We start from the raw sequence: 23,311 nt of genomic DNA on the forward strand, positions 1-23,311 counted from the left end.
TCTCATGGGTATGTCAAGTAGCTTGTTCAGTGTGGTCCCATGTATGTTTGTGGGCTTTTACTTCAGATCTTCACCAGTGAATACAACCTTCTTCAAAGACTTGCTCTTTGTCTAAATGTTATCTGTGTTATTGATCTTGTTTTCCAGGCTTGTTTCATGCCTTCGATGAGAATCGGGACAATCACATCGACTTTAAAGAGATCTCTTGTGGGCTCTCTGCGTGCTGCAGGGGGCCTGTCGCTGAAAGGCAGAAATGTAAGCTGTCTGAAACTATTACAGATAAATGAATCCCAGAGGCTTCACATATGCAGTCTTTTTTTTCTGTGTAGCTGTTATCTGGAGTTTAAATGCAAGTCTAAAAGCGGAAAGTGCTGTAGAGTCATGAGTGCACAATCATTGTCGTCATCATGATTTACATTGGTGTTTGAAATTACATTTGCACATTTGTCAGAAAAGGTGACATATTGGACTTCCAGCTAATTGACTAAACAGCATGTTGTTTCACATGAAAGCTGAGTCTGCTCTAGGCTTAAAATGAATTGAAAACATGACATTACATCATTTTATATTAGTATTGTGCTCTATATCCATATTTGTATCTCACCACTGTGTTGCTTTCTCTGCTAGTTTGCTTCAAAGTGTTTGATGTGGACCGCGACGGGATCCTGTCGCGAGATGAACTCCATGAAATGGTGGTGGCCTTGCTGGAGGTGTGGAAGGATAATCGCACAGACACACTCCCTGTAAGTTCACACACACACACACACACACACACACAACATAGATGTTGTTATGGACTTTATGTGGACAAAGGGCCCTGCTTTACAGTTATCAAGGTTGTACTAAACATCAAACTTTACCCTCATTTAGTATATTGTCTCATTGAAACTGACTTTCTGGTGCTTACATGTGTCTAACTGAAGGTCACATTCTCCCTTTATAGTTAATTACATATATACATTGTATAATTTCAGAAACATGCAAGGCAATGTAAAAATGGCTTGGACAAAGCATACATAGATAGAAATGATCCCTAGAAATTGTTGATTGGAGATAATGAGGGTTAGCGTTTTTTCCTCACATAAAATTAAAATGTTTTTATGATGCTAGCAGAAGCAGTCTTTATTTGAGGTTAGCTGGCCCGCGTACTCATCTCATTTGTTCAACACTCACCATAGCAACAACACATGTTGACAGTAATCCTAGAACTTTGATTCATCTTGCATTCTTAAATCCAGGATTGCTTTTGTTGTTGTGTTGTGTTGCGTTCTTCTTTATATCAATAGAGGTCAAGGTGCTTGTTGTCAGCTGTGTCATGCTGATATGTTTTTTTTTGCCTTGCAGGAGCTGCACAGTAGTGTGTCAGACATAGTAGAGGGCATCCTGAAGATGCACGACACGACCAAGGTGAGACACAATTCACGATGACAGAGTTATCATTGACATACGGGACATGTCAGGAAGTTAATCCCTTGACACTTATGCTGTGATATAATTTGATATTTTTTAACCTTCATTCAAGAAAGTCAGCACCACTTCACACTCAGTTCCTGCTTCAATCTGTCCCACATATTATCACTGGAAGTAGCCCAACCCAGCACACCTACAGCAACCTTCCAGTCACATGCCTTCTTGTCTTACAGCACTGCTATTTTCATCCACAATAACAATATCAGATGAAGAGATTTTCTTCCATTCTTTTCAAGGTCTCAAAGCAGTCTATATTCTGAGAAAAGTGAATCTGAGTGTATTGACCTTCTTTGTCATTTGACTGCTCACCAGCTGGGGCACCTGACTCTGGAGGACTACCAGATCTGGAGTGTGAAGAGCGCTTTGGCCAATGAGTTCCTCAACCTGCTTTTCCAGGTCAGTGCACCCAGTTCTTGCAGTCGTATATCAATTTGATGTTAAGTTTGAAACTCAGCATTTATTCATTATCATTTTCAATGTGTTTTGCATATCTTTGCATTGTCTTGGTGCAGGTTTGCCACATAGTTCTCGGGCTCAGGCCTGCTACTCCTGAAGAGGAGGGACAGATCATCAGGTATGTCCCCTTTATTTCTTCTGCACAATGTTTAGCAATATACGGTTGGACCTTATGATTGTTGGCCATTGAATTTACATTTCTGTGTGTGTGTGTGTGTGTGTAGGGGTTGGTTAGAGAGGGAGAGCAGACATGGGCTGCAGCAAGGCCAGAACTGGTTCCTCATCTCGATGGTGTGGTGGCAGCAGTGGAAGGACTACGTTAAATATGTAAGTTAAGGAAGTAGAATATGTACTGAAATCAACAATCCACTGTTCAACATCATGAGTGGCTGAGTACAAATGTATGTTAATAAGTCTCAACGTTGTAAATATCAGGTATGTGATATTGGGTTGGGTTGGTGTGCCTTTAGGTTAAAAGAAATATATATTTCTTAGCCTGATATTCCAAAAAAGTTGCCATTTTCATTATTCAGTTTGACATCATATTCATGTTAGACTTTTTCTCTTTGGGAGGGTGTGTTATTTTGTCTTAACCAATCAGTAATAACTGACACACGTGTCCTGTCTACATCAGTCAACACCTACGCAGTTCATGGCAGAGGTTGCTACTGTAGAAGTGATGTTGATTTAAGCGTTGTTATTTCAACTTTCAACAACCTCTACAGCTGCAGTGATCAGTTGTGACAAGCACTGATGATCCGTGCGATCATCAGTGCTTGTCGCCATTTTTCTGGCTCCAGCACAGGAACATTCTCAATCCTTTCCATAAATCTCTTGACTGGTTTGTTGTTTTTCCGATCGAGGAAACGACCATCAATGAAAACAACATCAGACTTCTATGAGTCACTGAACAAAATCAGAGATGTGAACAGTGATTTAGAAGTCTGAAAGCAGGCTTTTTTTTCCATTTACAATTTAAAAATGTACATGAGAATGTTTATTATTAATTCTAGATTTTTCAGAATAATGCTCATGTTATGAAATGAATGTTTAGTAATGAAACACCAGCAATACAACAGCATTAACGTTTCATGGCACCCAGAAGTAGAAAAGGTAAGCCTCTAATTCCTGACTGCGTCTTGAGGACCACATTCACATCAGAGCCTACCGAAGACAGAGTGTGATGTTTATCATATCATCTTAACTTCTTCTGCTGTTTCAAACCCTGCCTGTCTTTAGCCTACACCCCCTTTATTAACTTACTGGTGTGTATAATGTGTAGTTGTGGAGATAAATGGTTCCTAAAGAGTTGAAATGTCTGTCTTCCAATGAAAGACACCATTTAAATATTTACCTGTGCTATGGTTGTGTATGTTCTACACTGCTCATTCAGTTTCTGAGGACAGGTCTGGGGCTGCGTTCTGCACAATAACCCTAAACTGGGACACAAGCAGGGACTGTAATGAAAGCAAAATAGCACATTAACCTGAGCTATCACTTTAAACAATGACAGGGCACTCCCTGCTGTTGTCTCCCTGTCCAGGAGCATAAGGGCATCGTGGTGGAGCAGCCGTCCATCCTGAGCTCTCTGCGAACTCCGATGGCCACAGCCACCATAGAGCCCGCCCCTCCGGACAGACTGGTAGGACTGGGAGCCGTCAGCCCGGTCAGCCCCACAGAGGAGAGGTCACCTGATGCTGTATCCAGCGCCTCAGAGGCTACAGAGACCGGTCAGTCATCACACTCAACACAACAGTAGGGATCATGGGGGAATGATCTGATGGATGGAATGGATAGACAGAATCATTGACAGTGGACTGTTACTCAGTTTTGCATTAGAAAAATCTGCATCAATGATATTTTTCAAGAATTAATCAAGAAATAAGCTCTTCTATGTTTCTGTAGTATTAAGAATATTTATAGGGGGCATCCTTACAATATCAAAACTCTGGAAACTTATATGAGCTTAGTCATATATGAATAAAGCACCAAAACTTGACAACTTTGGTTAAATGTAACACTCTCTATTTGTGCCTGGCTTATCCTTCTCCATCCCTCCCCTCCCGTACCCCTGTGTCCCAGCAGCCCTGAGCCCACAGGTAGCTCCCTCCGCAACAGAGAGCTGTTTTGCCCGTCAGCACAACGTATCGGACAATAACAATCAGTGTTTTTCTGGAGCCAACGGCCACCTCCCCTCCCAGCTGGCAGCACAAAGACCTGGAGCCATCGACAACCAGGCTCTGGTCAACACCGACCCCATGAAGGCAAGGATGTGTGTGTGTGTGTGTGTGTGTGTTAGTCTGTGATTGCTGCTCTGTTTATATCATTTGAATTGAATGGTGTGAATTGATGTTTGTGTGTGTGTGTGTGTGTGTGTACAGTATGGAGCAGCATGTTCTTTACACACTGTCCAGGCTTGTTTTTAAGCATGTTAGTCACCTCATTTTGTGAATGATTACTTTTTTTTTCCTGGCAGCTTCAAGATTTACTTATTTTTTTTATCCTGTTTACACTGAATTGTGTTCAGGCCAAAATTGTGATGATGTGCTGGTTAGGTATAAACAGCAGTCAAGGCACAGCCTGTACAGGAATTGTAAATCTTCAACATATTATTGTAAATAAATCAATATAAGAATTGTAAACAGAACTAGATATGAAAAAACATCTCAACTAACCCATTGTTTTTAAAATCAATGAGTCAGTAGGTTATATTGTTGCATGAACATATCCTAAAGTTGTTTAAACAAATAGTTAGGGAGACACACGTGTATGCTTTCTTTCTGAGAGTGAGATGAGAAGATTGATATCAATCACAATCCTGTGTGCTGCTACTGTAACTACAGAGCTGGAGTCAGGACATGGTTAGCCTAGCTTAGCATCAAGAGTGGAAGAAGAGGAAAATAGCTAAGTTTAAAATATATGTATCAATACCTCTAAAGCTCACTAATTAACACGTGTTATCTAGTTTGTTAAACCCTTGAATCCATGGCAACATTACACTTCCTGTTTACACTCCCAAAACTTTATGGGAACTAAGGCTCAGGATGTTGCATCAATATGGCTCTCATGCCTGGAACACTTACTTTCCTCTGTCCATTCATATGTAAATATTTGGCCTGTGGAGATACCAACAAAAAACTCAAAACTATTTTAAATTACACAAAACTTTTTTTTCAATTCTGAGTAACCCAACTTATTCTGAAAATAACAAAATCTGGTATCCATGGCTAAAACCTGAGCGAAAAAGCAGACGGTTCAAAGGTTTACTTAGTAGAACTTTGCATGCCTAAAAAAATGTCAAAAAATAATAAATAGAAATATATAATTGAAAATAGCATTTTGGCATTAGAATGTTAGATGGATTATGACTTTTATAGACATTGACATATTTTCAGTATGTATTCCTACTGTATTTCTCTTGTATTGTCTGTGTGAATATAAACAGGCTACAATACATTTCCTATTTAATATATCTATGAAATTTCCTATCTTGATAGTCTTGAAAAACCACATCTTCTGGTCAGGAGTTGATCATGTAGCATGCATCATACATCATGTTCAGAGCTTTGCTTTGGCATATGTTTGACATATGAGAAGAGTGAAGCTACTCAGATTCAGAGAAGACTCCAGTGGCACTACGTTCCCTCTGGGTTTGTTCCCTCAATCTAACTCGTCTGTTCACAGGAATCAAAAGGCTGTTGTACAAAGCAAAGGTATTAAACAACAGATGTGATCCAGACCTCTGAAAGACAATAAATGCAAATTTCACTGCTTCTTTATCGCTCCATATTTACAATCTTCAGCACATGCAACAGTGTATGTGCTAAAGACTGTGATTACATAACAGTGTGTTAGAAGAATACGTTTGCCAGCTTCTTAGCTAAAACCCTCAAATGATCTGAGTTTCCTAATTAGGAGGCACTATTCCTCTGCTGGCAAAGGCTCTAAGGGACCAGATGGTGGTTCCTTCTTCTTTTGTTTTATCTCTACATTTTGCTGTAATGATAGTAGGCTGCCAGCCTGTGCCAGGATACAGTCTCAATCTATTATCTGTAATTTAAGTTGGCATAATAGTGTCCTTTGTGCACACATTTAAATTTCTTTGCTGTACTGTGCCCCTGCAGGCCCCTACGTTAACCATGGAGGGTGGAAGGCTGAAGCGATCCCTGCAGCTGATGCCTGGTCGAGACTTTGAGACAGTGCCAGAGCCAGTGTGGCGGGCACTCTACCACTGGTATGGTGCCAACCTCAGCCTGCCACGACCGGTGAGTGATTATTGCACACACACTTCACAGCTAATGAACCTCACTATCTCTGTCATGCAGGTGTGCACTTCAGGAAATATTATTCACATCACAGTATGAGTCTGACTTAAAGGATAATTCCAGTTTGTTACAACATATGTGTTATTTTCAAAGGCAGAATGTTTGTATTTAATCCAACAGGATAAGAAACATTAGGAATTATTTCTAAAACTACAAGACCCATGATGTAATAAAACAGAATTATTCTCGTGAGAAGCAAAAACATTTACATATGAATGTTTGACTTTGAAAAACACTTTTAAAAAGTAAAGTGTTCTGATGTGTCATTTTAATAATCAGCATTCACTGACCTGAAAGTCTGACTTTCAGTTTTCCTCTTGACTCAGACTAGACTTGCCTCAAAATACCCAAAGACCAAAAAACAGTGTAATACGAAAAAAAAATTTGTTTATTCTAAGATATTTATAAATATACTTCTGACAGTGTAACAGAACTTTTCCATGGCTGCTTTGGACCCTTAAGGTCACATAGTGTGTGTGTGTGTGTGTGTGTGTGTCATGAATGCACTGCATGAAGATAAGAAAAATCTGCTCAAACATTTAAGGCAGTTCCCCAATTTTTTCAGTTAAGTTTTGCACCATGAAAGGGCAAGATAACTACATGTTCTCATTTTATCTGAGTGTTCTCAGTTTTGACTGTTTATGGCAGATCTGGAAAATCAGTCAGTGATCTATCCATAGTCAGACAGTAGTTTTGTATAATTTATCAGTGCAGGCATTGCTTTCCATTCATGTCAATAAAGTATCAAAATCAACTTGCAGAGACTTGAAACTTGCCCTTCCGCCCCTGCAGGTAATCCTGGAAAGCAAGACAGGCCAAGCAGAGCTGGAGCTCTTCCCTCGCTACCTCCTCTTCCTCCGCCAGCAGCCGGCCACACGCTCCCCCCAGTCCAACATCTGGGTCAATATGGGTATGACCAGCCTGCGAATGTTCCCACCGTATTTACCCCCCCCAAGAGGTAATGTAAGCCTGCAGCAAGACCAGAGCAACCGTCGACAAATGCTTCATTGAGCATCCCCGCATCCCCCTTTTTAATCCTCCTTGAGTGGACTGATCCAGCCCAGACAGTGCTCCGGAGTGGGCAGTGGAATAAACCAACAGCCCATGAAGGGGAATCACTGCTGATCACTTTAAAAGTTGCACAACCCAAACCATTTCAGTCTTTACAGACCTTGCTATTCAAGTATTATCTTTGACAACCTGTGATAAAGTGCTCTACACTCATCTGCTTTATCAGTATACTGAATCATAACAAAGCAAACTTTTAAAGAGTCATATGGAAAAATATTTGGAACAGTCTGGGGCATGATAATAATATCAGGCATGTTTGTACTTTTCCATTAGGATTTTGCATATTTAATCACTCATTTGGCTTTACAAACACTTAAAACCTACAAACCTTATCAAAGATGCTCATGCTTTTTTGATGCAAGAAAACAGAAATATTGATTCCATGTCATTTTTTAATCCACTCTATTTAAAGCTTTCAGATCTCTTGAAAAAATGACAAAACACAAGAATAAAATACTAAATACAAATACTTCAGGGGAAAAAAACACTAGAATTGAGAAAAGGAAATGAAATGGATACAAGCTTATTCCAGGTTATTTAAAACCGCTAACTGGCCTCCTTTACACCTGGTTTGAAATACAGAGAAATTTGGAAATGATAAAAACATTGTTGCAGAAATGTCGTCACAGCAGGAAAGAGTAGCATCTCTGGAATTATCATCAGCATGACCTCTGCCCTCTATTTCCAAAGCAAAGATAAGTGAGGTTACAGTGCTAAAGCAAAGTCAGTGACATATGTGCAACAAGATGGTAGAAACACCACCAATTTATCTATTTTTATCCATCATGTATGTTTACCAGTATTCCAAACACCTATTTTTGCATTGTATCTGTGCATGTGCGTATTATCACGAGTGCAGTGTCACAATATATTATCTTAAAAGTCCTGCACTCACAAAAATGCATTGGAAAGTAAAAATCTGCAATTTGTGTGCATGTTGGCAGCATCAGATGCATTCTCTAGTCCCTCTGAGAAGCTACATTGTGGTCATGGTTGAACAAAGATCGCTGTAAATATGCACTTTTTTACAGAGTATCTGTTTGCATTACTTGCACTTTTAGGTTTCTGTTTGTTTGGCGTCTGGGAGAGCTCAATGTACTGCAGCCTGAGAAAACAAGCAAATTAAGAAAGCATCTTCAACGCTTTGACAACACATGCGTCACATTTAGAAAGAAGGAACTGCAAACATCTAAAACACAAGCAAATTTAGAGCTACAATCACCAGTTTGACAACATTAACACAACATGAAGAAGTATAAAAATAGAAAAACAAGCAAATACAGAAAAGCTGCAAGCTGTAAACAGCACAACAGAAATTCCAGGGGACACCTAAAATGATGAACATGCCAGTAATTTGTAAAAGGCTTCTAGGAGGACAGCCAATATTCACAGTTATATTGGACTACAAATAAAATATCGGTTTAAAGTGTCGCCTGGAAATTTCCGTTTTGTTCCACACTTTTTGCAGCGTTTTTGTATTTGCTTTTATTGTTCTTTAATTTGTAGCATGTTGAGTTATGCTGCATACTGTATGTATTTTTTGTGTTTTAGTTATTAGCCGTCTCAGCCAACGAGGTTTTCAGTCAGAACACAAATGTCAGTGTTTGTGTTAGGTTTCACTATGACTACAGAGATGCCAAAGCTTGTCCTTGCTGGTTCAGTTCTACATTCCAATCAACCACAAGCTGGCTAGTTTATACCTTTTACCTGTGTGGCCTTCACCATCTGTTTTCTCCAAACCTGTGCTGTTAGTCAGTCTGTGCGTTTGTTAGGCACTTTGATAATTATGGATCTTATCATTCCATCCTGTTAACTGTTTTTATCCAGATGAGTGACAGAAGACGTGTTGAAATGTCAATGCTTTTATAATTTTATAATAATAATACATTTAATTTGTACTTTTCATTCATAGTGAAACTCAAAGTGCTACAGTATTAATAACATAGAACACACAACATAAAGAAAATAACAATAAAAGAGGAATCAGATGGTTGTGCAATAATAGTACGAGCTGTGTTAGTGATCACCAATGTTGGGTAATGTTACTTAAATAACACATTATGTTATGACATTACTGCCGTTAAAAAGTAACTTATTACATAACGTTACCTACTGACAAAAGTAATGTGTTAGAGTACTTTTACCTTAATAAACGTAATAAATGTCAATGAAGGGTTGACATTGCTGAGAGCTGCTCCTTGTCTCTCATTCCGCACTGCTTGCCTCGATAACGTGAAGTAACGTAAGTAAATGAAGTAGTAATGGATGCTTATTTGAAAAAGTAACTTGGTAAGTGATCACTTGAATTGCAAAACTAACATGTTACATTACTTGTTACAACAAAAAAAGTAATCTGATCACTTCCACCTCGTCACGTAAAATGAGATGTAACCACTATGCCAACAGAATGCTGACAGATTGGCGTCAATAAGCAAATCCAGACGCACAAGCACATTTGAATAGCAGTCGTAAATGAGGCCCGTCTGTTGTTGAGCTTTTTATACTCTCACATTGTTCTATGTAGCTGCCAACTGTAAGCTCAATCAAGACGTTCAATTTCTGTCAATTCCACTTCAGGTCCAATTTGCTCTCAGTTTAAATTTTATATATAGACCCATTCACTCTATTACATAATTGAAGCGAGATGTTTATTATGCTTTTACATTATGTCTAAATGGATATAATGTACAGCTATAAACAGAATATGCCGAGCTGCAAGAAGAAAGCAGATGACAATGCATAAAGTGTACGCAGTGGGTCGGGGTTGGCATCAGCACTTGGCATGAGCGCGCTCTTCCAAATCAAGTCAACATATCAGGTTTCTGACCACAGCGCAGACCCAAGTCCCCAATGGAGCTTCGTCTTCCATCATGACTCATACTCTGCCTGAGCAGCACCTTGTCAATGCTGGGCATCAAAACCCACTCACAGACATGTGGCCAGATGTCTAACATGGATCTAATTACAGTATGCACTAAAGCCTGAGGCAATAGTGGAGCACTCCAACAAGTGTAGATGATTCATTTTGTGATATAATTGAATAGCAAGGCTCTGTTGACAGAAATAGTAACATTTAAACATCAAACATTAAAATCACTAGTTTTATCAATCATTTTGAAATCGCTATCAGGTGATATATAAGATGAAACCTCATTTAACAGGACTAATATTGATTGGTTTGTATTTGATTTAATCCAATCTAAGTCCACTAAATACACTAAGTTGATTGATCAATCAAGTCTGCACTGATTGACAGAATGGTCCTTTCTTGCTGCTTCCTTACAACTAATGCTCAGTTAGCAGAATGCTCTTGTTGGTATCCATGTGGGGAAATTATACACCTGTGATTGATTGCATTTGTGAGCTTGTGCATAAGACTTGAGGGTGTGGTTACCATAGCAACAAATCAGACTTCAGAGACCCATTTTAGTTGATGATTTCAATTGAGACGTAGATTTAAATGAGAAAAGAACACACATTAGATTTAAAATGAATTGAAGAAGGTGTGTTCAGATGTACGTGAATGTTTAAAATGGCCTCCTTTCCTCTTTCTGTGCCCAAGCAGGTAATGTGCCATCCCCAAACGCTCCCCTGAAGCGAGTGTTGGCCTACACAGGCTGCTTCAGTCGCATGGGCACCATCAAGGACATCCACCTCTACCTGTCCCAGAGGCTCCGCATCAAGGAGGAGGACATGAGACTCTGGCTCTACAACAGTGAGGTGAGCACCAAAGCTTTCATCACATAGATCTACAGTACAGTACATCACAAGGAAAAGGGTAGTGGATGATGATGCCCAGAGGTTTACTATAACAGACTAGGTTTAAAAGGAGAGTTTACACCCTAAACATGGTTGTATTAACCTTCTAGAGGGCTCAGGGCAAACATTTTCTCTTGGGCCCCAACTGACTCTGCCTCCTCTCATTACCACCACAATAGTGCCAGGCCCCAGGTTTCCTTTATTTGATTGGACACAGCTTTGTTTTAAGTATCATATGAACCGCGTGAGCGCAATATATACTAAAACAATTAAGGTTGTAAAACTAGACACAGAACCTGCTCTACGAGACAGAGCCACAAACTCAAAGGTGCCTGTGGAGTTTTCTTGTGAACAAACAAAGCAGTTTGTGTTCAGTGTTATTCACTCCACACATTGTGTGTTTGCTAGCAGTTGTTGTCTTTTCCAGCCTTCGCTAGTATGTTGCTGTGTTTCTTGGCACATTACACCCACCTGTAGATCAGTAGAATTGTGTGAAACCATTGGCTGGATTGTGTATCACATCACCCACGTGCAGGTGCATCCTTGTGTGTGTGCATGAAAACAGTGGTCAGAACTCCACAGAATACATTTAATGCAGGAGCCAGTTGATATGGTACTGTTGTGGGCCAAATTCACAAATAAATAATCGTAGTTAATAACATTACCTAATAGCAACATGCCAAGTAGATACAGTGATGTTTTAAAATGATTGAAGACCATCTTGGTGGCAAATTAATAAATAATGGTAAAAATTACAGCAAGCAAATAAAAACAGGTCATTTGATTATGATTCCCTATATTACCTTGAATACACAGTTTTTGAGTGAATGTGAATAATTAAAGCAAAGCAGGCAACTGCTCTGGGGCCTCATGCATATTGTATGTCAAACTGTTGGTTTGCACAATATGAACTGACATGAGAGGGCTTTAAGTATGTCCTGCATTGTGACCTAATCCTGAGGCCCTGTGACAAAATCTAGTTTTAAATCTTTTCAGTATTTCAGTTTTGTTATTGCATATTTCTAAGTGAATTTATTACCCAGAAAACCTGTGGCCAGTTAATATTCCAGTGCATTAAAAGTGTGTACATTGTACATAGAGTGGGAGGAACAGGGGGGTTAATTGGGGCCCAGCACCTTATTTCTGCCCCAGGACTCCCTAACGAGTTAATACAGCTATGCCTGATGGTCCTTGACAGTAAAAGAAAGAGCAGAGTAATTCTGTAGTCTTGACAAATCAGACATTATATATTGTAAATGTTGGTAGAATTACACCCAGGTTCAGCATGTTCCTTTCACTCTTTTCCTGCAGAATTACCTCACCCTCCTGGACGATGAAGATCACACTCTGGAAAGTCTGAAGATCCACGATGAGCAGCAGCTGGTTATTGAGGGTATGAAACACACACTCTGGCTTCTGTCCAGAATGAATATAACTCTTTTCTGACTCGCTATAACCAACTAGCACTATAACCAACAGATATTTTCATTGATAACTGAGGGCATAATGGGCTAATCAGGGAAATTTTTTTGTCTTCGTCCACAGTCAGGAACAAAGACATGAGCTGGCCTGAGGAAATGTCATTCATTGCCAACAGTAGTAAGATGGACAGGCACAAAGGTAAGCTTCTTTACAAACCATGTGCTAATTGATGTGAAATGTGCTCCATTGCATAAAATAGTCCATTGGAATCTTTCAATTGTCACACATCTACCCATTGCAGCACACAGTAATAGCAATTAGACATCAGTTTGAGATGGATAGCATTTAATGTAGCAGTTCCCTTAAATGTAATTGCAATCATGATTTCTTTTTCTTTTGATTTAAGAATACTTTATACCTCCAACAAGGTCATGGTGACAGAAAAAATGAATGGGTGATGTGATGTTTTGTTTGCTTTCATGTTTTTTTCAGTATTGAAGATTAAAACTCCTCATTTTTCCACTCTTAACTTAATACATTATACTCTAATATTTTAGAGCAGCAAGACAAAGTTAAATGATATACAGCATTGGAAAATGTTAGATATCCACTCCAATTTTTTAGCAAAAAACAAAATAAGTTTTTATTATTGAATAATTACCTAGATATAATATTTATAAACCAGCAGACATAAATGACTAAAGAAAAAAGTCTTCCTGAAGATTGCTATAAATGGTTTTCCTGAAGTGTCACTGTTGATTAATGTTCACACCGAGCATGATGATGAGAGATTATTTTCAGCTGTCACACATCCACAGAGTCAGTATTTTTAACAATTTTTCATGTGAAACAGTAAAAGATATTCAGGTCATTAATGGTGTTGGGAAGGAAACATCTGTCCTGCTCAGCCAGTGGTTTTTCTTCAGTCAAATATTCCTTTAAATGCAACCGATATGTCTTTGTTTTCCCTCCAGTTCCCACAGAGAAAGGAGCCACTGGCCTCAGTAACCTTGGCAACACCTGCTTCATGAACTCCAGTATCCAGTGTGTGAGCAACACCAAGCCTCTCACAGACTACTTCATCTCAGGAAGACACCTCTATGAGCTCAACAGGTGCCATTTCAATCTATCAGTCTGGCGTAAATCCTTCCGCCATCATCCTGAACTTGTAAATCTCACTCAGCATGTCGATGCGTTTACAGAACCAACCCCATCGGGATGCGAGGTCACATGGCCAAGTGTTATGGTGACCTGGTGATGGAACTGTGGAGCGGGACACAGAAGAACGTGGCTCCACTCAAACTCAGGGTGAGCAGCACTTTTTTCATACACCACTTTTGTGTGTAGAAGAAGCCACAAGGTATCAAAGAGTTGTCTTAAGAACTGTCTACCTAAAGGTTTTATGTTCTGTGTCTAAATCTGTTACACTGCCACTGAGGTACTTTTAAAGAGCTTTAAATAACATATAGAAATAAGATTGATTATGTCATATCTTCCTCTCTAGTGGACAATAGCGAAGTACGCCCCTCGCTTCAATGGTTTCCAGCAGCAGGACTCCCAGGAGCTGCTAGCCTTCCTGCTGGACGGCCTCCATGAAGATCTGAATCGAGTCCATGAGAAGCCCTACGTGGAACTGAAGGACAGCGATGGCCGGCCCGACTGGGAGGTGGCCTCTGAGGTCTGAGTTAACTCTATTTTTATCGTTACTATTATCTGCAACACTATATGTGGTAATCTTGCTGTGGAATAATGATCTAGGCTAAGCTACAGAGAAGTTAATTTATTGCTGATCAGCCTGCGGTGCTTGCACTTAAAGGGCATTAAGTGAATAATGACTTTCATAAACTTTTATTGTCATCCAAGGAATTATAACTACTAGCACAGTCATTTTCATTTTGTAGATGACAATAAGCTGTTCTAGTGGAAATGCTTCAACTGTTCACAGCCCCATACTCACCGAGCAGTTCACAATGACAATAACTGGAAAGCAAAACTTGTTGAAATATCAATATGCAAGGAGTTTTTTTCCAAAAAAGGTTAGAAGGTGAGTTTTGCTAGTTAGAAATCCTTTTCATTGTCTCAGATATATTTACCTCATATGGTGGCTAAAGTCAACAGTAGTGTGTGCTTCAGATATAGCCGGCATAGTCCACACTTTCAGTGCTCTAAGTGCAAAAATATGCATCTTTTTCACCTAACAGTTAACCTACAGTTAAGTGACTTAAAAATAGAATATTCAGGCCTTGGTGTGTCGTAAGGTCCTGTGTTTAATGAAACGGCATGTGCATTCTGCCCATTCTGCTCAAACTTTAAAGTAGAAGTCAATAAAGACCCTGTCGACTTTATGATGCACCATCTACTGCACTGTGGTTCTGGTTTGATGTGTATTGAAATGAATTACAGCTTTAAATGTAACACAAAATACAAAAATGAGCCTTCCCCTTCTCGGAGAGATGAGAGTTTAGGAAATTAGCTGTCACATCCTGTGGTGTCCATTCTGAAAGTCAGAGCCTGAGGAGAAGAGAGAGCATTCAATAGCAGTCAGTTCATCAGCCAAGCACTCCTTTAAATTGGTAATGTGGCCGTATTGGTGTTCTGTTTGTTCTCTGTTTGTCCTGAGGGTAGGGATTTGCAGGATTAGCGGTGGGTGATCTCACCACTCTGTCTCTGTGTGTCTCTGTGTGTGTGTGTGTGTGTGTGTGTGTGTGTGTGTGTGTGTGTGTGTGCACTTCTCCACTTAAAGGCGTGGGAGAACCACCTGCGTAGGAACCGCTCCATCGTGGTGGATCTGTTCCACGGTCAGCTCAAGTCCCAGGTGAAGTGCAAGACCTGCGGCCACATCAGCGCTCGCTTTGACCCCTTCAACTTCCTGTCTCTGCCTCTACCCATGGACAGCTCCATGCACCTGGAGATCACTGGTGAGGAAGCTGCAGGACTGGAACAAAGACTCTGAAATTAAAATCGTTTTTTTTAAATAATATGACATGACTTGACTTGTGTGTGTTGTGTGTTTCCAGTCATTAAACTGGATGGTTCCACACCGGTGCGCTACGGCCTGAGGTTAAATATGGATGAGAAGTACACAGGGCTGAAGAAACAGCTGAGTGAACTGTGCAGCCTGAAGCCCGAGCAGATCCTCCTGGCTGAGGTCCATACCTCCAACATCAAGGTACTGAGACTCTGCAGACCACACCGCAGGCCTCATTGCACAGAAAGTGTAGCCAGTAACAAAACAAAAACTTTTTCTCACTTACCCTCAGTATGACGAGGACAGTGTTTATAAATGAAATTGCATTTTCCGTTGTCATTTGTGCTTACTAGACTTGACACTGCAAACAATGCATGTAATAATGATTATTTTGACATTTTTATTGTTACATAATTCTGCTAATTATGTAAAAAGACAAAATACAAGTGAAAGACAGCTGCAGAGACAGGAAATGAAGGGAGAGATGGAGAAACATCTGGCTGGAATCGAGCCGGTGATGTTGTGATTGTGTGGTCAGAGCCTTAAACCCTGAGGCCACCACAGCACAGAATTTAACATTCATAGTTCTTCTTATACATCAAAAAATGGACAGAGTGTGTATGGCTTTCAGTACCTGCAGGCTGGCCAGAATAAGGAACTTTGATGTCTCACTGTCAGTTTGTTTACAGGCACTTACATAACCAGGTTATTCAGAGAAACCAGGTTATGTGGGTAATTTGGGAAGGTATTTACATGCACTGTAGTAACCTGCTTTCTTTAAATCTGTATATACCTGCAGCAGGTCAATGACAAGATTTCTCACTTACCCTCGACCTTGTTTTTGAAGCGTGGCTTACTGATATAACCGTGTTAGTGATAGAGGCTGCTGATTTCTTTTGTGTGTGTGTGTGTGTAGGAGCAGAATGACAGTGCAGTAAAAGGAGAGGACAGACAGACAGAGCAGAGCTCTTCCTTACAGAGCTCCTCTCCATTTAACTAATAACAGTGAATTCTCAGTGATGCAGACTGACTTATGTAGACTTCTACAGGCTACCTTGTGTTAGTTTCAGTTGGAATTATATTTAATATGAGGATGTATCTCTTACTACTTAATGCAAGTATCTCTATTACACATGCAGTGTAATGGAGATACATGAACCACCGTCTGATTCCCAAATGCTTTATGTTTAGAACTTTCCTCAGGACAACCAGAAGGTCCGTCTGTCTGTCAACGGCTTCCTGTGCGCTTTCGAGATCCCGGTGCCAGGTTCACCAACATCACTGAGCTCGCCCACACAGACAGGTGAGCCTGGCCACTTGCACACTCTGAGTTTGGGTTCTTTTTACTATGTGTCTGAGAATCCAATTTCTCATTTCCTCTCTCCTGTCCTTCATTAGACATCACTCCAATAGCCAATGGGTCAGCTGCTAATGGACACCTGGGCAATAAGCCCGTCCTCATCCCCAACGGTGGGCCCAGCACCATGGTGCCCTGCAGCCCAGAGACGCCCCTGGCTAACGGAGTCGCCAACGGTCACATCACACCAGTGCAGGAGAGCCCCTTCATAGGATACATCATCGCCATGCACAGGAAGATGGTGAGAACATGTCACATGCTTTATCACTGCTAAATTATTTATCATAAAATATTTTCCACTACATTATATAACCTATCACAGTTGCTTTGCTGCCTTTGATAGTTTGCTAAAAGATTTCCGTTGTTGTGTCCCAGCTCTCAATACCACTTACATGTATTTGTGTCTTCTTTCAGATGCGTACGGAGCTGTACTTTCTGTCATCTCAGAAGAACCGACCCAGTCTGTTTGGCATGCCGCTTATTGTTCCCTGCACTGTCCACACCAGTAAGAAAGACCTGTACGACGCCGTCTGGATCCAAGTGTCCCGACTTGCGAGCCCACTGCCCCCACAGGAAGCCAGCAACCACGCCCAGGACTGGTAGGCTGATGAACAATCAAATTTAAAGAACTCTTCAACATTTTTTTGCAGAAATGGTGCTTTTGATAGAGCTAGGCTAGCAGTTTCTCTCTGGTTCCAGTCTTAGCTCAACATGTCACAATGCTGGTATCTTTGTACTGAACTTACTAAGAGGAAATTGATATGGACCATCTGACTCTGGGCCACAAACAAGTGCACTTCCCTAAAATGCCAGAGGTTACTTTTGTTACACTTGTTTATTGAACAGTTGACAGGGAGAGAGTAGATTCTGTGAGGGCAAAGTCCCATCACTTAGTGTTACATAACAGAGGAAAGACGATGAAGAATGGCCTGAGCCAATCCGTACAATCAGGATCAGGCCTGATCAGTATCAGTTATCTAAAGCCTGATCCATTTCCGCTCCTTAGCTTAATGCAATTCATTGCAGCCCACATACAGACACTGGTAAAAGTGCCCCTCTTGAATCACTCAGATTCAAACAATGACCCTGGTGTGAGCAAGTGAACAAACAAGTGGAAAAAACTGACTTAACTGACACTAAATAATGATGCCCACACTGACAGTTGGCATGAGATCAAGACCAGAACATGATGATTTTTTTTCCTCTTCTTCTTCTTTTAACCTGCAGTGATGACAGTATGGGCTACCAGTACCCCTTCACTCTACGGGTTGTGGGTAAGGATGGCAACTCATGTGCCTGGTGTCCTTGGTACAGGTAAGACATTGAGTATTTTATATATACACACACACACACACGTCACAAAGTAAAGAGGACCACATCTGATGGTGATGACACGTGGTCCAGATTTTGATATGAGATTATCACATTTGATGCTGAAATGGAATTTTGTTAGAGTATGTACATGTATGTTATGTAAAAAAAAAAATATGATCAAAATATTAAGTCCCATGTTTGATCTATGTCATAAACAGAAACAATCTTTGGTAAACTAACTAAGCAAAACTCTTCTTGTCATTGCAGAAAAAAATATTAGAGTCTGTGAAATTAACTTTGGAAGCAAACGACCAAAGATTAGATGCAGAGAATGTAACTGTGTAGTGTTGATAACATGAATGTGCTGCAGCTGTACCTGTGTGTGTCTTTGTGTTCTGCAGGTTCTGTAGAGGCTGTACAGTAGAGTGTACAGAGGACAGAGCCTCTGTAGGAAATGCTTATATAGCTGTGGACTGGGATCCCACCGCCCTGCACCTCCGCTACCAGACCTCCCAGGAGAGGGTGAGACACACACACACACACACACACACACACACACACACACTCATTTAGGCAAATATTACATTACATTATCCCTAACCCTATACTTAAATATAATCTTAACCAGAAAGCAAGTCTTAAAAGCAGAGAGATTTCTATGATAAAGTGCACGGTGTTGTTCATGTGTGTGTTACTATGTGTGTGCCATGTCTTTTCTTCTCTACTGATAAGTATCAGCCAAAAAATGACATTTTGCTTTGACATTACAATGAGGGAAAGAACAACTGTGCAATCTCTTGATAGTATGCCCCCTGTGTTGTACTGTACTGACAATTTTAAACAAACAAAATAACCTCTTGGAAAGTGTTGTCATCCTTTAATTGATGACATAATCTTGGTCAATATGTAAGAAGTGAGAGTGAGCCATCAGCTGCGAGTCCTGCTAAGTGATAGTTCATCAGAGTCACAGTCCTGCTGCCCCACTGCCCTGTGCTCTACTGACATTAAGTTCTTTTCCCATTCAGCCCACACTTTCATCCTTATCACTTTATCACTACAGTTGACTTGGCCCTTGTATTATTGTGTAAGTTTTGACAGAATAACTTGGGTACATAAGCAAATGTGCTGCATAGAGACGGCTGTAGTTCTGGGTTTGACCACACAGGGTCAGCAGTGAGTTGATTAATGCTCAATTTGATCAGCAACAAACTAAGATCTAATAAAAGATACATTGTCTTTATTTGTAAGGTTATGTAAGGTTAATGTACATTATTCAACATTGTGATTAAGTTGTGATCAAGCTATGATGTCATTTCAGCTGGTTTGTCATTGTGGTAGTAATAACACTGATAATAATAATAATAATAATAATAATAATAATAATAATAATAATAATAATAATGGTAATGATAATATTAACAGTAATAATAATAGAACTTTATTTATGTAGCACTTTTCAAAAACAAGTTACAAAGTGCTTTACAAAGACATAAAAACACGAGAAATTACCAGATAAATAAAAGTAGAATTGATACAATAACAATAAAAATACAGTAAAAACAAGTAAAGTAAAAACAGAAGAATAAATGATAAAAGACAAAGCAAGTCTGAAAAAGTGTGTTTTAGGAGAGATTTAAAAGAAAAAAGTGAGCTAGCCTGCCTCATCTCCCCTGGCAGAGTCATGGGGCCCTGACTCCAAAGGCTCCGTCTCTGGTTTTTAGCCCCAAACATGCTTTAAAAGTAATCATTAAAATTTTAAAATCAATTCTAAAACATACAGGTAACCAGAGTAGAGGACGTAAATGAGAGAAGTGTCCGCTGGAAGGGTCTGGACCTATGATAATAGCTTCTGATTCATCTGAGTTTTAATTGAAGAAAGTTTTGAGAGAGCCGGTTTTTCAACATCTGTAAGCCAGGATTGTATTTTGACCAGTTGTGTTGTGTCACTGGAGTCAAACAAGAAATGGATCAGCCACATAATAAAGATACATAGTGTATGTTGCTGTAGATATTTCCTGCTTTATTTTGCACCTGCATTACTTGTAAAAAATGCTGCTTCAACTGCATTTTGTGATGAAGAAAACGGGTAAGTTAGAACAATACTGCATAAAAATAGTACTGATGTGCAACTTTCAGATACTTACATGTACAGTAGCAGAAACTCAACAGCACGGCCACTGATTGTGAAAACTGCAAAAAATTGACAGACTTTCCATACATAGTTAATAGGTGATCTCCTCTCAAAAGTCGTACTCACTCAAATGACTTTTCTTTACCTAAAAAGACAGCAGGTAGCACTTTTTCCTAATGTCTGCTCTCCATCTAGTTGTCACTTTGATAAAGTGCAGAGTAGTGTGAATGAATCCTCACCTCTGCAGTATGATCACCATCCTGGTCTCCCTGCAGATCGTAGAGGAGCACTGTAGTGTGGAGCAGTCCCGCCGGGCACAGGCTGAGCCCATCAGTCTGGACAGCTGTCTGAAGGCCTTCACCAGCGAGGAGGAGCTGGGCGAAGACGAGCTCTACTACTGCTCCAAGTGCAAGACCCACCGGCTGGCCACCAAGAAGCTGGACCTCTGGAGGCTGCCGCCCATACTGGTCAGTAACAGTCAGCTTTGTGTTTCAGGGGTCTTTGTGTTTGCAGCAGCATTCAATGTATTTGAAACCTGATACTCTATTAACTCATGTTACAGACTAGCTTGTCATGTGTGATATGGGTTCTTCTCTTCAGATTGTCCACCTAAAGCGCTTCCAGTTTGTGAACGGTCGCTGGATCAAGTCCCAGAAGATTGTCAAGTTTCCGCGGGAGAATTTTGACCCCAGCGCCTTCCTGGCTCCCAGAGACCTGGAGCAGCACTGCCTTCACTCCCGCAGCGAGAGTGAGGATCTGCTGAGGATCGGAGAAGACAACCTGTCCTCCATCTCTGCCCCCGCTGGCTTCTGCAACCTCCCCAAAGGTACCACATTAAGACTGATGCTTAGTTATTGCAAGCCACTTACTTACAAGCCACGTACTTTTAAAGGGACCTTTGCATTTTCTCATTTTGTTTGTCCATTATGTATTTGAGAATGTTGAAGAGCATGACAGCATGTAAAATGAGTGGAAATAATCAGAGCAGCTCTTGGCCTAGCTGCAAAGGAAGTGTTTTTAACCCTTTGTTTTCCCAACAGCTTCTCCCGCCTCAAGCAGGAAGTCGGCACCTTCTCTGAGCCGGACCAGCAGCCCTTCTGGCAGCCCCAAGACCAGCAGTGGAGGCCGCAGGCCAGGTCGGCTACGCCTCCCCCAGCTGGGCAGCAGACACCGCCTCTCCAACAGCAAAGAGAACTTGGAGGGAGTTGCTAACGCTGAGGCTGAGCCACGGGACGGCACAGCACAGGCAGACACTGAGGGTAGCGCGGCATCGGGCCTCTCTGGGTCAGGAGAGGCGCTTGAATCATTGTGCAGTTCCGAGGCGTGCAGCAGCCACTGTGACGTGGTCCTGATGAACGGTGACAGCAACGGGCTGAGCTCAGACTGCAGCACAGAGAGCAGCATGGACCCTGACAACTCACTGCTGCAGCACAGAGACAACATGTGTCTGGACGCCATCTACAACCTCTATGCAATATCAGTAAGTACTCAACGAGCTTTTACACCCAGTTATTTTCTTGTAGTATTGTACTACCATAAGTACTGTAGTACTGTGTATGGAAGCTTTGATAGCTAACAATATATATATTTATATTTCATGTTGATTTTTCCTGGTCTGAAGCCCTTTTTTTAATCTCCTCAGTGCCATTCAGGAATCATGGGAGGAGGCCACTATGTGACATATGCCAAAAACCCCAATGAGAAATGGTACTGTTACAATGACAGCAGCTGTAAGGTAAGACTGTTCTCCAGGCTTAATGACATATCTATTATATCACATCCATATATTCCAGCCATGGAATCTGGCATGTTTCTTTCTTTTACCAAGTTGAATGGCAGTGGTTGTTATTAGGGTTTTGTTGGCACTCATGAAATCTCTACAAATCTTAATCTTTAATATTTTTGGCAAAAAAGGGTGATAGAGAAATTACATTACATTACATTGCTTTATGCACAGTGATTGATAAAGATTGCAGTTTGATCTTAGAGGATAATGCTGCCATTAATCTAAGGCTGGGCAGTTCATCGAAAAGTAACTGAAAATACATCACAACTGTCTAACCAACGTAATTTCCTTCATACACATAAACCAATTTACCCCTTTAAAGTTCCATCTGTAGTTCAAAGTGATACAATTAACCGTTCGTGTCCAGTGCAGGCTAAACCACTCAGAAATGCAACTGGAAGCAGGTGCAGATTAGAACAAGCTGGTACAGAAAAAAAGAAATGTTTTGTTGGTCATATGGGCACACTTTGGCTTCAGCCAACATGATACAGGACAAAACTAAACTAAACAGAGATAAGTCTGAAAACAGCAGAGTACCTCAGCTTCATTGTGAGCGTTCAGTTGGGAGTGTGTGAGGCGAGAGAGAGAGACGGCAAATGTGCTCGACCTCAGAACAGAGTCGGGTCAGCAGTTAGCACTGTGGTGAATGTTCAGTATGAGCTCCAGTTTGTGAGAAAATAAATGCTACAGCTCTTCATTAACCAAACAAAGTTCACCAGCTCCCCCGTGTTTCCTGAGCACATTCAGGGGGGCTGCAGCTTGTTTCAGATGCAGCTGTCCGTTACACAAGCATTTGTTTAAATGTCATCACTCTGTACTTTTAAACATCCAACTAATGGGATGATGAGATAACAGAAGATAAAAATTCAAAATATTCATTCTATTTATAACATTATTTTGATATTTGTAAGATATTAACAACCAACAATTTCTCACTTTGCTACCTTGTGTCTGGCATTCAGCTCTAAGCCCATTGGTTACTACTGAAGGTGTGAATCTTTAAAAACAGCTGACAAATATGAAGTTGAGTTTTTAAAAAAGGCTCATTAATTTCCTGTAATTTCTTTGGAAACGTTCATCAGACGGGAGTAAATAATGTATTGGCTGGGTGCTACAGTATTTCAGCTGCTAATGAATATATATTTGGTTAAGAGTGTTTCCTGCAGTAGGACGGTGTGTGTGTGGGATTGGGTCAAAATAAACTGTGTGTTCATGATAATGAAGGAACATGTTACTCAGTGCAACAGTGTGA

The 23,311-nt window shown here is 40.5% G+C and overlaps 1 protein-coding gene across 8 annotated transcripts in view; it reads left to right on the forward strand.

Moving 5' to 3' along the window:
• usp32 (ubiquitin specific peptidase 32) overlaps nt 1–23,311 on the forward strand; it is a 66,004-nt gene that overhangs the window by 38,356 nt on the left and 4,337 nt on the right. Inside the window, exons 7-33 of one of the 8 annotated variants that reach the window (XM_067593827.1) lie at nt 148–255; nt 628–743; nt 1,345–1,407; nt 1,783–1,866; nt 1,983–2,044; nt 2,151–2,253; nt 3,440–3,656; nt 4,009–4,190; nt 6,051–6,191; nt 7,044–7,209; nt 10,888–11,042; nt 12,393–12,474; nt 12,627–12,701; nt 13,478–13,616; nt 13,706–13,811; nt 14,008–14,181; nt 15,247–15,421; nt 15,521–15,672; nt 16,663–16,774; nt 16,870–17,069; nt 17,243–17,427; nt 18,056–18,142; nt 18,544–18,664; nt 20,549–20,740; nt 20,874–21,099; nt 21,314–21,753; nt 21,916–22,008. In XM_067593827.1, the coding sequence (XP_067449928.1) occupies nt 148–255; nt 628–743; nt 1,345–1,407; nt 1,783–1,866; nt 1,983–2,044; nt 2,151–2,253; nt 3,440–3,656; nt 4,009–4,190; nt 6,051–6,191; nt 7,044–7,209; nt 10,888–11,042; nt 12,393–12,474; nt 12,627–12,701; nt 13,478–13,616; nt 13,706–13,811; nt 14,008–14,181; nt 15,247–15,421; nt 15,521–15,672; nt 16,663–16,774; nt 16,870–17,069; nt 17,243–17,427; nt 18,056–18,142; nt 18,544–18,664; nt 20,549–20,740; nt 20,874–21,099; nt 21,314–21,753; nt 21,916–22,008 (3,956 nt within the window). Of the gene's footprint in view, nt 1–147; nt 256–627; nt 744–1,344; nt 1,408–1,782; nt 1,867–1,982; nt 2,045–2,150; nt 2,254–3,439; nt 3,657–4,008; nt 4,191–6,050; nt 6,192–7,043; nt 7,210–10,884; nt 11,043–12,392; nt 12,475–12,626; nt 12,702–13,477; nt 13,617–13,705; nt 13,812–14,007; nt 14,182–15,246; nt 15,422–15,520; nt 15,673–16,662; nt 16,775–16,869; nt 17,070–17,242; nt 17,428–18,055; nt 18,143–18,543; nt 18,665–20,548; nt 20,741–20,873; nt 21,100–21,313; nt 21,754–21,915; nt 22,009–23,311 lie in introns of all 8 variants that reach the window. The other 7 variants (XM_067593832.1, XM_067593833.1, XM_067593829.1 and 4 more) reach the window with 7 other exon arrangements.

This window comes from Thunnus thynnus, chromosome 7 (assembly GCF_963924715.1).
Source record: "Thunnus thynnus chromosome 7, fThuThy2.1, whole genome shotgun sequence".
Classification (NCBI taxonomy): Eukaryota; Metazoa; Chordata; class Actinopteri; order Scombriformes; family Scombridae; genus Thunnus; species Thunnus thynnus.